The following is a 16,747-nucleotide window of genomic DNA, read 5'->3' as shown; positions in this document are numbered from 1 at the left end:
ATTATTATTATTATTATTATTATTATTATTATTATTATTATTATTATTATGCCTTCCTCCCAGTACAGGGACTCAAGCTAATGAAGTGTCTTCTCATGTGCAGCTTCCAATTGTTGCAAATCACAAGATATGTTCTTAAAGTTGGTGTTCATTCGAACAATCCACTAAAAATATGAATTATATGTGTGTGGTTTGGGGTACAGTTACAAAAACGTTCACTATGTGGATCTCACAATTGCCAGAATGGGAAATAAACCATTAATGGATCATTGTATGTTTTCAAGAAAACAAAGCCTCCCATTTCGACAACAGATTCTTCTAGTAACCTTTTATTTCTAATAGAAAATATTACATGCCTTTCAATTTCCCCCCCTCAAGATCTACAATAGGAAGTATCTATAATATCTATAAACAATACAAATGTTGTTGTTGTGTGCCTTCAAATAATTTCTAACTCATTTTGACCCTAAGAAGAACGTATTGTGGGGTTTTCTTGGCAAGATTTATTCAGAGGAGGATTGCTTTTGTTTTTCTCTAAGGCAGAGAGGGTGTGTCATGGCCAAGATCACCCAATGGGTTTCTATGGCCAAGTGGAGATTCGAATTCTGGTCTCAAGAGTTGTAGTCCAACACTTAAACCACTACACTAACCCTCAAGTAGGAATGATACATAATGCATAACAATATAATGCACAATGGTATGTTGTACCAGTCTGATTTGTGAACATCCCATCTGGACATGGAGCGCAATCGTAACAGCAGAATTTCTTCCGCTCTATCTTTTTCTTCCTGTAACCTGGACGGCAGCAGCTGTTGCAAAGAGAAAGAGGTGGTGCCTGTTCAAAAGCACAGAAGGAGCTTAGCAAGAGAAAAACGTTTGGGGGATTCGTCTCACACTAAATAATCTAGGAGTAAGCAGGTGGGACAATGAGATGGGGTCAATGAAACTTCAAAATACAGAAAATGGAAAACGTACTCGTACTTAACATCATATATTCTCAACAAAATGGCACTGGCCATGCTTTTCAAGAAATTGGACAAGAAACTGAAGATTTCATTGAATCCCCCTAAAAGCTTCTCAGGCAGTAGTTATCAAACTTTTGAGTGGGACCCTCTGGAAGTGCAAACCTTGCTTATAGGTGTGTGTGTGTGTGTGTGTGTGTGTGTGTGTGTGTGTGTGAGAGAGAGATTTGGAGGCCCTGATCTCCTCTTCCCTGTCCTCCTCCTCGTCCTCCTTGTCCTCATTCTCCTCCTCTTCCTAGCTGCCCCTGCCTGAAGGAGGAGGAGAGCAGGGAAGTTTGCTGGATCATGGCCTCTGATGGGGCTGATCCTGAGCCTCCCAGAAGGTGGCATTTGACAGCATTGAAAACACATCACACAACAATGGATCACCAAAGCATTATCATGGGCAAAATAGTAAAAAGAAATGATGCCAAACCAGTATGCGTCTATTCTTAAAGTAGTGGGATTGTGATGGGACAACAAGACAGTGTGATAATATCCCCCCCCCTCACACACACTTTTTTACATACTTGTATATGCAACTGTGTATACTGGCACATGTGAGAGAGAATGAATGTTTCTGTGTGACTATGTGTGTGTGTGAGAGGACATGAGTATAAATGTGAGTGAAACAAAAGATGAAAGAGCATGACTGAGTGCGTACATAACTGTGAGCACTTATGTAGGTGAGAGTGGCTCTGCGAGAGACAGTTTGTGTAAAATTTACATGTGTCAAGTACTGAATTTATTTCCCTAAAACTGTTCTAACTTGAACTATGTTATTTTCTTATAAAAGGTTTAAAATATGAATATGCTTCAATGTGTAAATGAAAATTTGCATGCTAAACAAAAATAGTTTTCTTCATATATTATATTGCGCCAGGGACCCCACCTCAATGCAGGGTTTGCTTTTGGCTTCCTCTGAGTGTGTGACTGACCAAATGGGTTTCCATAGCTGAGCGGGGATTTGAACCCTTCTTTACTGCCATTGTCCTCTCATTTTACTGGATGGCCATGAATATATTTGTATCTAAATGCAACTATTTCCCAACCTGAGCAAAATTTCGGTGCCACTGGATTTTGTCTTCACTAATGATGAGCATTTTTCTTGGAGGAGACTGAGTATTTAGACTTCCAACTTTCACCCGGACATAGGAATTATTTGGAAAAGTCACCAAATTTGTAATATCAAACCCAGTCTCTAACTCTCCATGTTCATTAAATCTAATTTCCTCCCCAGCACTGTTGTTGAACAAGGTTCTCCGAATCAACGAATGGAGCTAGGGAAAAAGAATAAGAGAAACCAAGGGTCTACAAATTATTTCAATATGCCGAGAGGTTTAGCACATTAGGTTCTTTGCGTGATTGAGGTTGTATTGCTCTAAGAGAAAAAACTAGTTTGGAATACAGGTTGGGTCTCCATTATCTGGAATTCCAAAATATGTAACATTCCAAAAATGAAAACTTTTTTCATCCGTGACTGAGATAGACACCTTTGCTTTCTGATGGTTCAGTGTATTCTACCTTTTCCAAGAAAGGGAAGGACTTTGAGAAGACTAAGAAGACAAGACATTTCATGCTGTGTAGAGATTTAGTGTTCACAGGTATATAGACCACACACAGTCTGTCAGACAGTTACGGCATAGTGTTTCAGTCCAGCACTTTATAGAAGTACAAAGGTTATGAACAAATATTACCTTCCAGGGTTCCATATTTTGGGTTGCATGTCTGTCCTTGTCCTTCATGGCTCTGTGGTTGGCTCTAGATGTGTAATAGTTGTTTAAGGCATGTGCCAAGGCATAGACAGCATTATAGATAGTGTAACTGTGGCCAGTCATGCTCATTTCAAACATAGAAGCAGGAAGATTCTCTAGCATTTCTTGTCCTGTACATTTTGCATCTGTATATTTTGCTAAATCGGAATTTGGCAGGAAGCATTCAAAAGCTTGCTCCCAGAAATCGTTGATAAAGCCATCACCTTTTGCACCAGAAGGTTTGATACTCTGAAGAAATGTTTTGAAGTCTGGGAGAGGTTTGGAATGGACTGTGAAGGAAAGAGAACCATGGAATATTTGCATATCAAAAGCCTTGTGAAATGTAAGTAATGCATAATCAGTTTGGGCTGTAGTAATCCACACTTTCCCTGCATAGATATTCTCTAGATATTCATCATCTGTTTCAATAAAATAGATTGCTGCCAGTACAGTCGAGGCCAACCAAATGATGGTTAAGCTTTCTCCATAGATAACAAATACCTTGGCTTTTCTTTCCTTGAAAATAGAAATAGGAATGAGTACAAAATTGAGCATATCAGTGAGTTTAAAAAGATTAACGTTTTTGTCAATTCTTTCTGTGGATTCTGAACAAATTCCATTTTGGGAAAGCATTGGCTCTAAAGTCTGCAAGAAATGATCTCCTTGATCATCATCAACAGCAATAAGTCCAACCCATTTCCACATGAAATGGAGAAGTAGCTGGATGATCCCCTGGTATTGGAGAGCTTCATTGGGAACCATGTGGTAAAATGCAGGGGAACGAAATTCCTCTCTCACCAGAGGCTGAGATGAGACATAAGCAAACTAGAAGAAGGAAGAAAAAAGCACAAGAGAGAATGAGAAATAGAGAGAGAGATGAGTGTGAATAATCCTATCCAAGGCCTTTTTGACCATTGTTTTCTTTCGTACTGATCTAGGGTGAACCGACACTTTAGAAATAATGCAGCTTGACACCACTTTAACTGCTCTGGATCCATCCTAAAGAATCCTTGGATTTGCATTTTTGTGAGCCATCAGTGCTCTTTGGCAGAGAAAGTTAAAGATCTTATAGAACTTCAGATTCCAGGATTCCATAGGATAGAAGAACAACAGCACCTAAAAGGTGTCAAACTGCATTTTCTCTACAGCGTAGATGCATCCATCTAGCAAAGCAGCTTATTATTATTATTCAGAAAACACATTCAACATTATAAGCTTTTAAATGACTACTTAGAATTGTGTCCTTTTCCATTCAATAAATGTCATTTCAAGGAAAATGGTGTAGTATTGCTTTGTATAAACCTGCATAGATTGATTTGTCAGTTTTTCTGATTTATTCTTGGTGAATTTCTCCTTCACATGTTCAGTCTCCCTTTGAGTAAATTCATCCTCTCAGCAGTTTAAGCACAGAGGATTGGATCCATCGTCAGTTGTAATTACAAAACCTTTGGAAGCACTCCTTTTTAGCTCAAAGGAGTGTGAAAAGAAAGCCATATGTTATCAACCTACTGTTTTCAAAAACCATACCTCTCCCCAGTTTCTGAACCTTCACACTGATAACAGAAAAAGAAGGCAGAAATAATACTGATGGGCTCTCGGAGCAACGCAAGGAATAGAATGTGAGGGCATGGCATTCCCCCCCTTCTTCTAAGAATAATTCACCAGCAACTATAGGGAGAGGCTGGCTTTTGTAAGTGTCATTTGTAAGTGTCCTTTTTCTTTTGTTGGTCTCTATGGAGTTGATATTCCCTTCCTTCCTGTGCACCACCCAAATCCTTCCTACCAGCTTACTGTAAAACCCCAACACTGCCTTGTTAGCCCTTTCCATACTTCAGGAGATCATGGCATGACCGTTTCAGGTGGCTTTGAGGCATTATAGTACTATTACTACTACTGCTACTACTTTCTTACCAGCCTCTCCCCAAGGCTCAACGTGGGGTGCAACATAGATTAAAACACATAAAACCATTTAAAGACATGAAGTTAAAACACTTAAACAGAGGACATGTATCATGTATTTAATTTAGAATATATCACATTTCCCACTTTAAAATCAACTGGGTAGGCCTGATGGAAGATACAGGTCTTTTATCTTCATTTAAATTCAGACAGCTGTTGAATCTCTCCCGGCAGGTCATTCCAGTTGCCAGTCCAGTCTTGGCTGGTTGAAGTAGGACCTCAGAGATACTCATAGGTAACCTGGAGCCAAACCATGTAGAGCTTTCAAGGTAATAACCAACCCATTGGAGGGAGTAGGCAGGGAGATATACGCTTCAGTGCAGTGTAGTCTTGCCTGTGGACCTTTACACTATGCTGAGAGGGCATTTGACTGAGGCCTGCGTTTCCAGCAAATGCTGAGCTAGAAAGTGATCAGGAAGTCTCCCAATGGCCATGGCATACACAGTGTCTCACTTGCTGTTAGGGTGCATCAAAGCAAAGCATTCAAGACCAGTCAGAAGAGGCGAATACTGTTATCAGAATGGGAGAATAACATGAAGTGGTAGTGTATGATGACATGATGGGATGCCATGAATTCCCCTAGTAATGGCAAGTTGAGAGCCAGAGTTGTCTAGTGGTTTGAGTGTTGGACTACAATGCTGGAGATCAGGGTTCAATTCCCTGTTTGGCCAGGAAAACCCACTAGGTAAATCACATACTCTCAGCCCCAGAAAATCCTGTGAAAGGTTAGTTTTAGGGTTGCCATAAGTTGGAAATTACTTGAAAGCACACAACAACAACAAGCTACCAGACAGCACACAACTTCCCAAAGAACTTTTATTGCCGCTGCCCCTGAACTGTGGAACAGCCTGCCGGAAGAGATCCGTCTTATCACTACCTTGGACGCCTTTAAGAAGGCAGTCAAGATGGAGCTCTTCCGGTGGGCCTACCCTCCTGAATTTACTTAGGATATTCATCCTTTAATCCTCGAGGATGACTCTCTGTAAATAACCACTGATGTATTTATTGGAATTGCTGGATTTTATGACTGTATTGTATGTTTTTATCAGGTTGTAACCCAGCCTCGATCCGTAGGGAGAGGCGGGGCAGTATAAATAAAATCATCATCATCATCATCAACAACAACAAAATGGCAATGTCCATTCCTGAGTTGTTTTAACCTACCTGTTGAATTTTGTAAAGACTTACAATATCTGCTATGTACAAAGAGGTATCAGAGCTCAGTCCTCCAACGACTCCCATTACATTTGCCTGGACTCCACATTTATAGCCGGGGAGGAACTGATGTGATTTAAAGAGAATGCCCAAAATGGCGCGGTAGGTCATCCTTGCATTGGAGTAGTTGTCACAGATGTGGAACCCAAGAGTGATGTTGGGCAGAATTTTTGAATTCTCATTGATCTTGTCAATAGAAAACACCAAAGCCAGGATATGTTGATAGTATTTTGTCACTACACTGCAAATAAACTGGCATGAAGTTTCATGAGAGAATTAAACAATACACAAATTTATTTCAGTACAGTATTGAAATCTCACAGTGTCATCTGACATGGCTTGCTTTCAGGAACAGGGTCTGAATAGATAAGGAGCTGAAAGGTATCAGGGACGTAGCCAGGATTTTGGGAAGGGGGGGTTCAGACTAAGTGCCACTATTATAATGGGGCTTGGGTGCGGCGGCGCAGCCGCACGCACCATTCATTTTATCTAACTGAAAGGGGGGGGGGGGGGGCGGCCCCCCCAAACCCCCCCCCCCCCTTGGCTACGTCCCTGAAGGTATGAGCAAGAGGGAAGAGATTGGATAGGAATAAAAGCAGGAAACTGAAGAGATGGATCTGGGGAAGACAGAAATGACAAAAGACTGGGGAATAAAAGGGTAGACAACTGAGGAAGAATGGGAAGAAAGTGGGAAAGAATTGGTGTGTCTCACATCCTCCACACACATTTTAAATATAAGTCTACTCTGTATTCTCCCCTTGAAATAATCCCAGTAAAATGGATCCAATTTCCCATATAAATACAAACAGCCACAATAACAGAATTAAAGATAATTCCATGAAAGTGAGGGTTACTTACAAGGGGAACTGCACTGTCTCCTCAGAAGGGTGCTTATTGAACAAAATGTGGAGGAAAACATACTGGATATGAGACATCATTCCTCCAATGATCAGATCACCTGGCTGATACCATTCCTGGGGAACATGTAGAGGATTGTTTCCGGTGCACTTCGAAGCATGTAGTTTGCACTCCACATATCTGGACAGCAGGAAAAAAAGCAGTCCTGTCCTGATGTCAAAGTGTCTTCCAAACACAGATTGCCCAAGTTCTCTGTGTAACATCATTGCTGCCACCTCTTTAAATTGACCAGGATTATGTGGCTGGTGGGCACTCTTCTAAAGCATGTCCTAAGAAGAGATGTTTCTTGTCTATCCCAAATGTTGACAATCTCAAAAAGCCTACTATGAATGACAACTGAGAGAAATAAATTGAAACGTGACTTTCACAAAGACAGAAGGAATCTGATGCAATAACAGCAGTTACAGCGACCCTGATATATTTAGAAAGACTTCAGATGGATCCCCTCTCACTTTTTGGAAAGCCATTGGTGACTCAACCAGTGAATTATGGACTGGTGAATTAAAATGATCTTGTTAATTATACTGATTTTGACAATAGGTAGGGAGCCAAAGACTTCAGCAATTATCTGAATGATCCATAATCCAAAGCAGAGCTGCTGAAGAAAATATATTTATCGTATCTCCCTGATAACACTGGGCTTCCATTGTGTAAACAGGATGCAGTGAGCCTGGGGGAATTTGGGACATTTACTCAATACAGACATGGCCACAGACTGCATCTACAGTGCAGAATTAATGGAGCTTAACCTCTTTTTAATGGTCATGACTCAATGCTATGGAATTCTGGGATATGTAATTTTGTGAGTTTTCTGCCAGAAAGCTCTGGTGTCTCAAAAAACTGTTACCTAAATTGCAGGGCGGCCTGAGGAGGCACTCACTAATTGTGTTCAATAGGGAAATTAATTTAGTTCAATAGGACTTAGATCCAAAATGTATTGCAGAAATAATGCAGTTTGATACTGCTTTAACTGCCCTTGCTAGGGAATTCTGGGAACTGTTCTTTTGTAAGACATTTAGCCTTCTCTGCCAGAGTGTTCTGGTGCTACAATAAATTACAGTTTGCAAGATTCTTTAGCACTGAGCCACAGCAGTTAAAGCGGTCTCAAACTGGATTATTTCTGCAGTGTGTTTTGGGCCTTAGAAGGATTTGGTAACATAAAAGCTGGAATCTTGGCCTTTGTATAACAGTTCTGAACCCAGAGAATTCCAGAGGCAGATTCTAAATTAATATAGTTTATTTACACAAAGGGAATCAACACACATGCTCTCTCACACATATACACAAGAACTAATGAAGCAAAGGTTATAATATAAGAGAAGGATGTAGTAGGTAGAAAATATAGAAGAGGTAAATGGAAGGGAAAGGAAATGGGGAAAGGAAGCAAGATGAAGACATGCGTTCAGAGGAAAGATTTTCTATTTTGACTTGGCATGAGATTATGGAAGCTGTTAGTGATTGATAGCAGTCAATATAGGAGATTATCACACTGTCCTTTTCCATCCTTCCCTCCCGACTTAGGTGCAAGATGAAAACTTTTAAGCATGGATTTCATTGTAAGCCCCAGTGCCCAGGCTGGGGGCATCCTGTACACAATCATGGCATCCTGTACCCGTTCCAGACAGAGTGGGATTTTCCTGTTCTTTGCAAAGTATGTGAGCAGTCTGGATCATGTCCGGGATGCCTCTGGCCTGGGCACAGATGCATGCAATAAAATCCATGCTGAAAAGTTTTCATCCTACTCTTAGGTCAGGAGGCAAGGATGGAAAAGGGCAGTACGATAATCTCCTCTTCCATTTTAAGGATGAAGATGTGGGATAGGTATGTAGGAATAAGAATTGCATGTTTTTAATGTTGTTTTTAGATGATAAAACTATTTTGTCTTAGGTGTTAGAATATGCGAATTGCAGGTTGCTAAGAGGCAATACTGTACTGAACCTGAAGCATAGCTCCAATCTCAAGAATATTGGAATGATGATGGCTCAGTAGCTGCCCGAGGAGTGTGAGATGGCCAGCTATTGAGGTGTCAAGTCGAAATCAGAGGGTCTATTCGGTTTCAGACTAGATCAATTTGCTAGAGTCTGAGTAACCATATCTATAACCAGAAACGGGTCCTGAGGGCAGTCCTTTAGGATTTCATAGGCTTTAGTGACTTTCCCAGTGGAGAAGAATGGGGTGTGATATGTGGGAACAATCAGGCGATCAACATGAATGCTTCCAGACAAAGGTAAGTTCCACTATCTGCAGGAGATTCCCTTTGTTTGTGTTGTGCAGAGCAACTCCAAACTCAGCTCCTCACCATCACTTCCTCAGCGAAAAGATTGTGTTAATTTTAGACCTGGCTAAGTTCCTCTAGTTCCCCATGCTAAGCCATCCAGATTTCCAAATATGGTCTGGCCTATTTCCTGCACTGGAGAGCCCCCCTTTTTGACTACTCACCTAAAACACCACTTTTGATATCAATTTAGTGTTGCTGAGATGATAAGAAATGCCTGCCCCCCAAACTTACATTAACAGCCAGCAGCTGCACCAGGAGATAAAAGTCTGTTCTGATTCTAACTGGGGGTGTTGCAGGACAATGTTTCCAGCCCTTTCCCATCAGCATTCTGCAGTACAACCATTTAGAAGCAGGTCTCCTCTCACAATTCCTTATTACACTGCAGCTTGCCTACTGGAAAGGGATAGAAATGTCATCCTGCAGCATTTTGGTCACCAGCAGAACAGTCCTCCACCTCTCAATGTGGCTGCTGGATGTTAAGGTAGGGTTTTGGGGAGATTGGGTCAGGAGATGGTATTTAATTACATTTATGTAACTAAGTTGGAGATGCAGGATCTTGGCCTTTATTTAGATATATATAGACTTGTATTTTCAAAATGGAGAATAAAACTTTACAGGAGTCCCCCCACTTATTTGACAGCTTGGGGACCACAGCACCATCAAAAAGCAAGAATCATTGAAATGTGGAACCTATAGTGCTCTTGTCTTTAACCTGCTGAATAAGGAGGCAATGCCTATATATGGCCCCACCCAGAAGTGCTTGGGAAAGTTTGGAAGTGACTTTAAAGGAGTAAGTGTGCTGAGGACCATGTGGAAGAAGAGAGAGTGAGAGAGAGAGAGAGAAAAGAAAAGTGGAGAGAAAAGCAGAAAAGGAGAAAGCAGGGTGTGGAGGAGGCATTGTACTTGGACACATTTGTTCCCTGTGGCTCAGGAAAGCAGGGGAGGATTGAAATGAGAAGAAAGGGTTGATTGTGAGTGGAGATACCTCCCCTTTCTCTCCTTCACCTACTGTTGTTGCTGCTCTGCCTTCTCCTCCTCTTTTGCACACTCATGCCAAGTCACGAGGTAAGTGAACGGATGGACTTTCCTGCTGTATTCCAGTCACTTCTTGCTTGAAATGGCTCACTGCATTTGCAAAAGAATGTGCCACCTAGTTTGGATGCACTTTTTCTGGAGGGCAGAAAGTAATGGAGGGGAAAGAAGCAGAAGTGTCACTTGGGGGTGCATGGTATGTGGACCACACCAGGTAACACCCCAAAGAGAGGAGGTGTAAAACTGATGCAACTGCTGGTTGAGATGAAATGGAGTTGCCTCCATTTTGCACTTGCCCAGCAGCAGTGTGAGACACTGAATAGGTGCCTGGAGGCCTCCGCATTGTTCCCCCGCCCCAGGAGTGGCTGTTCACTTGAACAGCTCTGCTAGACCCTGAAAGGAAGGTTTCACCCCCCCCCCCACGGCAGTTGGGCTGGCAGTGGGTGGTCAGCCAGGGCCAGGGGCCAGGTGAGCAAGGCAGAGGATGGGACGGTGGAGCAGTACCCTTCACTGGGTGGCACCAACCACTGCAGCGCCACTGGGGAGAAGCCCTGGAGAGTTTCATACACAAGTAATGTGCACCCTCCAGTTGTTCAACCCTGCTCCCCACCCATAGTAAATGTCCCAAACACAGTTTAGGCAACCAGCCAAAGGCTGATTGCTACACAGCTGATAACCAGCAGCTAATGAGCAAGGCAAGTCACAGTTCAGCACCTACTTTACTTTAGTAAATACAAGCCTTAAGTCCTAAACAGGATTCAGAAATGTTCAAATCAGGTAAATGGCATCCAGAGTGAATAAACACAGTACAGGTCAAGCACAGAGTTCAGGAACATGACAGTAGCTCAGATAATTTCTGACAACTCCTAGAACGCAGGGCTGGGAATTTATAGATCAGCAGTGGGATGCAGCTACTGCTTAATTCCTGCTTCCAATAAATCTCCTGAGACTTCCTCAAGCCTTTCCTTTGTTTCCTTTGCTCAGTGAAGGTAGGTAGCTGGAAATGACTTGAGGACACAATTTGTTACCATTACATGTGATCATAAAGTTTTAGTGTTTTATTTATTCCATCTTTTCTCTTGTTTTCACTACTGGAAATAAATATTCTGGCGTTAAAATGCAACTTGTGTGTGTTTGATTGGAACCTTGCAATAATTCACTGGCCATCTAGATCAGAGGGGCGCTTATTTCATGCCTTTCAAAGCCACTTGGTGGATCTTTCCATGCAGAGTAACTTGAGGCACTAGGACCGCAGAGTCACACTGGGAACATTTTTGAAGCAACACAATCGACAACTTGGCCATTCAACTAATTCTGTAACATGAACGGAGCCAATGGAAGGAAGGTTTGATACTGGAATGCTTCTTTTTCACTAGATCCTTCTTGTTCAGCTCAGGATGGAACAACATAATGTAGCATTTGCAAGAGAAGATGTAACCCAGACCCAAAGCAGACAAGTGGGTTGAAGTGGTCTCTGGATACTCCAGCCCCAATCAGCCACTGATCGGCTTGTGGGGACCACAGTGAGCACATGGCTTGCTCTGAAAGTGGGCCACCACCATGGTCCTGAACAGGGTGCAGGTAAGGAGTGCTTTATCCATGCCCCTTTTCTGGTGGTTTCGGGCCACCTTAGGCAGCCCTGGAGTGGTTTCCAGCTGATACGGGAGCATGAGTCGTCTGCATGCCCCACCTTCAAAGTGGCTGGAAGCCTCACTTTTTGGCCCATGTGCTTCAGGCCCCAGTAACCCTTCCCAGTAGACAAAATGGAAAATACTTGAGAGAGGTTTTTTCAGGGAGTTGCTATCACTAGCTGGGATCTTTTGACAGAGTAGCCCCTTGTCAGGTTTTATAAATGATCACAGTAACTCATGCCAGATACATTTGAGGACACACTGAACAGCATAGGATATTTTGGAGCTAACAAGAGAGCAAGTAGAAGGAATATTAGAAAGTAGAATTCTTTCTCCTCCTGATTAACTGTTCTCTGTTGTTCAAATCAGACCTTAACAATATAATGTAGCATTTGGGGAAGAAGATGCAAACCAATAGTCCTGCACCAGAAGATAAAATGGAAAAGACTTCCACGGCTACCATATATTTTCCTTTGGTGCTCAGGTAAGTTGGGACAAAGGAGACCCAAACGCTGCAAAAGACCAACATGCTAAAGGTGATGAACTTGGCTTCATTGAAACCGTCAGGCAATTTCCTGGCTAGGAAGGCCACTGTTAAGCTGATGAGAGAGAGAAAGCCCATGTTGCCCAAGACACAGTAAAACATGGCAACTGACCCTTCATTTTAATCTGAGCCTATAGCCAATGCTGGCATATAGCAGAGTATAACTGGCAAATTCAGAAACGTGGTTCACAGCCTCAGTAGAGATAACAGCAACTGGATGTCTTCCAGGAACTGAAGGAATGGAGAATCTTTGGGGACTCTCACACCAATGCCAGGCTTCAGCTGATTAACGACCAGACAAGCCAAGTCTCCTGAAGTGCTATCTTTATTTACAGAGTGCTATCCAAATCACCAATGCTATAATACAGATCACACGATATGAACTCCTACTACAACCCACAAGCAATTACTGGAAGCCCTGAGTTTATATAGCCTTCAGACCATGCGGTTCTCCCAAACTCAATCACTTCCTGTCTCACACTCTAAAGGTCTCCTGTGCAATCCAGACACATATTTCATCATCAGGTTTATTGCACGCAGGCACCAGAGTGTCCTTGAGCTATGGCATCAGCTGTGTATGATCAGCCTTGTCCTTCCCAGTGCTGGATGTCATGGTCACACACACACACATCTAAGCATTCCCATGTGCTGACTCTAACCCTTTGACACCTTCTTCCTTGGCTTTTGGTGTCGTAGGGTTGGCGTATCTCATGGTGTCATCCCCACCCCCCCAATTGACCTCTTCCCATACCTAAACCCATAACTCACTCTTTATTAATGTATTTTGTATTCCATGTATCACTGAATGTAATGGTAATAGTGGTGACATAAACAACTAGCAACATTACTTTATACCTTTACATTACAATATCACATACACAGAACAATTGTGTTTACATATACATAGCTTCATGTGTTTAAAGTGAACATTTGGCAAAATTAATTAAAAATTAAATTTTGAAAATTGAAAATTTTAAAACAAAACCCTAAGGCCTCTCTTTTCTCCTCCCACTGAGCCTCACCCCATCACACCGTCTCTTCAGCTTTTAAGAGATATAAGTGAATGCCACAGCTTTTTCTACCCAAATGCAGTTTTGCGGAGCATTGGTGTCACCATTTCTTAGTGTCACCTGGTATGGTCTGCACCTTCTGCACCTCTCTAGCATCCTACTGCCTTGGTCCCTCACTACTCTTTCTTGAAGCCCTAACATCCCATAGAAACGAAGAACTATTCCTAGTCCAACACTCAAAACTCATTTAAAATGCCTCTATAACAACCAATGCAGAGCAAGGAGCAAACCAAACCGAGAGGGGCAGACCATAGTTTATCAGGGCCCATAGAATAAGGGAACCCAGTGACACATGTGGCCTATTAAGGCTGTTACCACTACTGCTAGAACCAGGCTGTAAAGACCTAAACCAACACCACTCTGAGGGGCCCACCTAATAATTGCCCCATCTCAAATTCTGGAGTATCACACACAGATGGATTGAGATATGATCAATCCAGCCAGCCTTATCCCGTCACTAACCTGTAAGTGAATACGATAACGTGAAAGGCTTTCAAATTGTAACTCCGATCCCACCATTAAGCCATCATTAAATGGCATTGCAATATGTGAACTTTGTTATTGACAAGTGCCAGCCGTGTCACTTTAATGAGGTAAATGACGGGATCTGCCACATGTCTCTGAAAGTCTTTTGCGCAGTCATGGTCAATCATACTTTCTGGATGGATTACTGACAGGATCTGCGTGAACTCAGGGAATTCCTTTCCGGATAATGCAGGAAGGACAGGACAGGAACGGAACAAGGATGGAATAACCCCCGTGATAATCTCTTATGTAATGAGGCCAATTGCAGCATTATTGCAGCCAATTCAGAAATTCCAACCAGGGAGACCCGAAGTGCGAGAGCTGGTGGCTTCAGAGAATATCTTGCCAAAGTCTAAGCCCTGATCAATAGGGACATACCCTTTTATAGGGTTCAAACAAAGAATGTCCCAGCTATTATTGATTGGTACATAGAATTAAACATATGTACATTTCATTCTCATTGTTACAAAAAGGTATACATTTGGAAGCCCACGTGGGTACCATCACAATCCCCTTTCGGACTGTTTTCACTCACTGTCCCAGTATGGCATTCTAGCATTCCTTATTTGGGTAACTGCAGACATCTAGGCACATGGACCTTGGGGCAATGAAGATGTCTCTTTGGTGATTTTTGTGGATAGAGATTAGGGGTATTAATGTTAAGAGTGAATGAATGTTGACATAATGACTGTAAATGTCAACATTTATTCATACATATGTAATGAGTTTAAATGTTTTAATGGAATTAAATCATAAAGTAAAAACAACAGTTACTGCTTGCAAGATAAGAGAATAATAAAGGATAGACCAAAAAATGTTTAAAGTAAAGTATATTTTACTATAGGAGGATGTTCTGGAGACAGAGACAGAGACCTCAACAAATTAGGGAAACATAAGTAGCAAAATGGGACAGGCCACATTGTAGACAGTGAGCATAACCACTCATTGTTCATACACACATACACACACACACACGTTATGATCCAGTTGGTAAACATATCTTTGGTGTTGTGTCAAAGGTCCACAAAAAATAAGTGTGGCCTGCAAGTAACAGACCTAGACCGATGTCCCGTGATGGCATAGTATTCCACTAATTTTTCATTGTTATTTATTACCATGGGGAACCTCATAGTGTAATAGTTTGAACATTGGACAAGGACTCAGGAACCAGATTGTGAATGACTCTCAACCATAAAAACTAAGTGGATGACCTTAGGCAAGTCACACTCTCTTGCCAAGAAAATCCTGTGATAGCTTACCTTAGTGTGTCCTAGGAGAAAATAAAGTGAAGCACACAACAGCCATATTCTTATCATTATGTGTAAACACAAGTTTTAGTCTTTCATTATTTCATATTATTCTTGTTTTCATAAATGTTATGGCATTAAAAGGAATCTGTGTCTTTTTTTGACAACCTAAGAACAACTCACTGGCCATCTGGGACAGAAGTGCACTTTTCATGCCTCTCAAAGCCACTTGGTGGATTTTTCTAGATAGCTTGAGGCGAAAGGTTCACAGACTCACACTAGGAACATTCTCAAGAACACAACTGACAGCCTGGACATTCACCTATTCTGTAAGTATGGAGCAAATGGAAGAAAGTTTTGATATTGGTGATACAAGATAATGTAGCATTTGTAGGAGAAGATGCAATGAGAAACTCTGGCCGATGGACAAAATGGGAAAGATTTCAGAGAGGTGATATATCACTAGTGGGGATCTTTCCACAGAGAAGCCCAAGAATATTTACAAAGGATCGCAGTAAATTATGCCAGAGACATTTGAGGATATGCTAATAGCAGGAAATACGATGTTTTGGAGCTAATAAAAGAGAAGCCAGATGAATTTTGTGTTTAGATGTGGGTGCATCTCCAGATGTCATCACATACATATATAAAAATACAGGTACCCCAACATCCGAAAAAATTCAAAACACTGCTGGTCCCAGCTTTTTAATAACTGAGGACTAAACCTGTATTATAACCCCCCGGGGGGCGCGCCCCACTATTTGAGAAACACTGCTTTAAGAGAACTGGATTCATTTTGCTATCACCTGCAGCCCATTGCTGGGCTAGAGTATAATATAACATACTATTCCTGTAAACTTTTACCAGCATTCTTCTTATCTGTTAAGCCAAGTTGTGAATGTCATTGGTAAGCTACAATGGTTTAATTCTTGGAATTCTGTTTTACAATTATACTTGATTGTGTATTGTGTCATTGATGGTATTTAATGTATTAATTATTGTTACCTTGTATATTTAGAAGAATGGAACACATTATTTACATTATTAATCCGGCAAAAAAACCTCTTTTATGCTGATGAAGACTTGTGGAGAGTCGAAATGGCCTCAGAGTACTCCGGAGGTAGCCGTCTGAATACACTGACAAAGGACCTTGCTACCAGTAAAAATTACAAGTTCCAACTTCAGGCTTATTTTGCTCCAAGTACCATTAATGTTTGTTCCCTAGATTTTGGACAATATTGTGGTGTTGCAGCAGTAGAGTTTTATTCACTGCCAACACTAGAGATGGTGTTTATATGGACTTTTATCACCCTATTCTGCAGATGGACACTGTTGTTTATTGATGTCTTTTGATACTTCGTCATTGTGGATTTAGATGCATATAGCTTGTAAAATAGATGTGCTTAAGCAATTACATAGATCACTTGTTGTTCCCTTTTTACCCCAGAGTAGCCAAAACTAACTTTTAAATAACCAACATAAATGCAAACTGTAGCTGAAAGTAGCTACAGTTGCCCCTGGGATTTTGACTCGAGGTACAAGACAGGCAAAAGTATTGGCCATTCCCTCGACT

General features: G+C 41.6%; 1 protein-coding gene across 1 annotated transcript in view; it reads right to left on the bottom strand.

Moving 5' to 3' along the window:
• LOC121933871 (vomeronasal type-2 receptor 26-like) overlaps window positions 1-6,040 on the bottom strand; it is a 7,325-nt gene extending 1,285 nt beyond the window's left edge. The window contains exons 1-3 of the mRNA XM_042473861.1: window positions 5,879-6,040; window positions 3,554-3,580; window positions 709-835 (exon numbers count right to left, since the gene is read on the bottom strand). Of these exons, the coding sequence (XP_042329795.1) occupies window positions 709-835; window positions 3,554-3,580; window positions 5,879-6,040 (316 nt within the window). The remainder of the gene's footprint in view (window positions 1-708; window positions 836-3,553; window positions 3,581-5,878) is intronic.
• Window positions 6,041-16,747: the final 10,707 nt, after the last annotated feature.

This window comes from Sceloporus undulatus, chromosome 6, assembly GCF_019175285.1.
Source record: "Sceloporus undulatus isolate JIND9_A2432 ecotype Alabama chromosome 6, SceUnd_v1.1, whole genome shotgun sequence".
NCBI lineage: Eukaryota > Metazoa > Chordata > Lepidosauria > Squamata > Phrynosomatidae > Sceloporus > Sceloporus undulatus.
The sequence above is the reverse complement of the archived record's forward strand: the minus strand, read 5'-3'. Positions and strand labels throughout refer to the sequence as shown.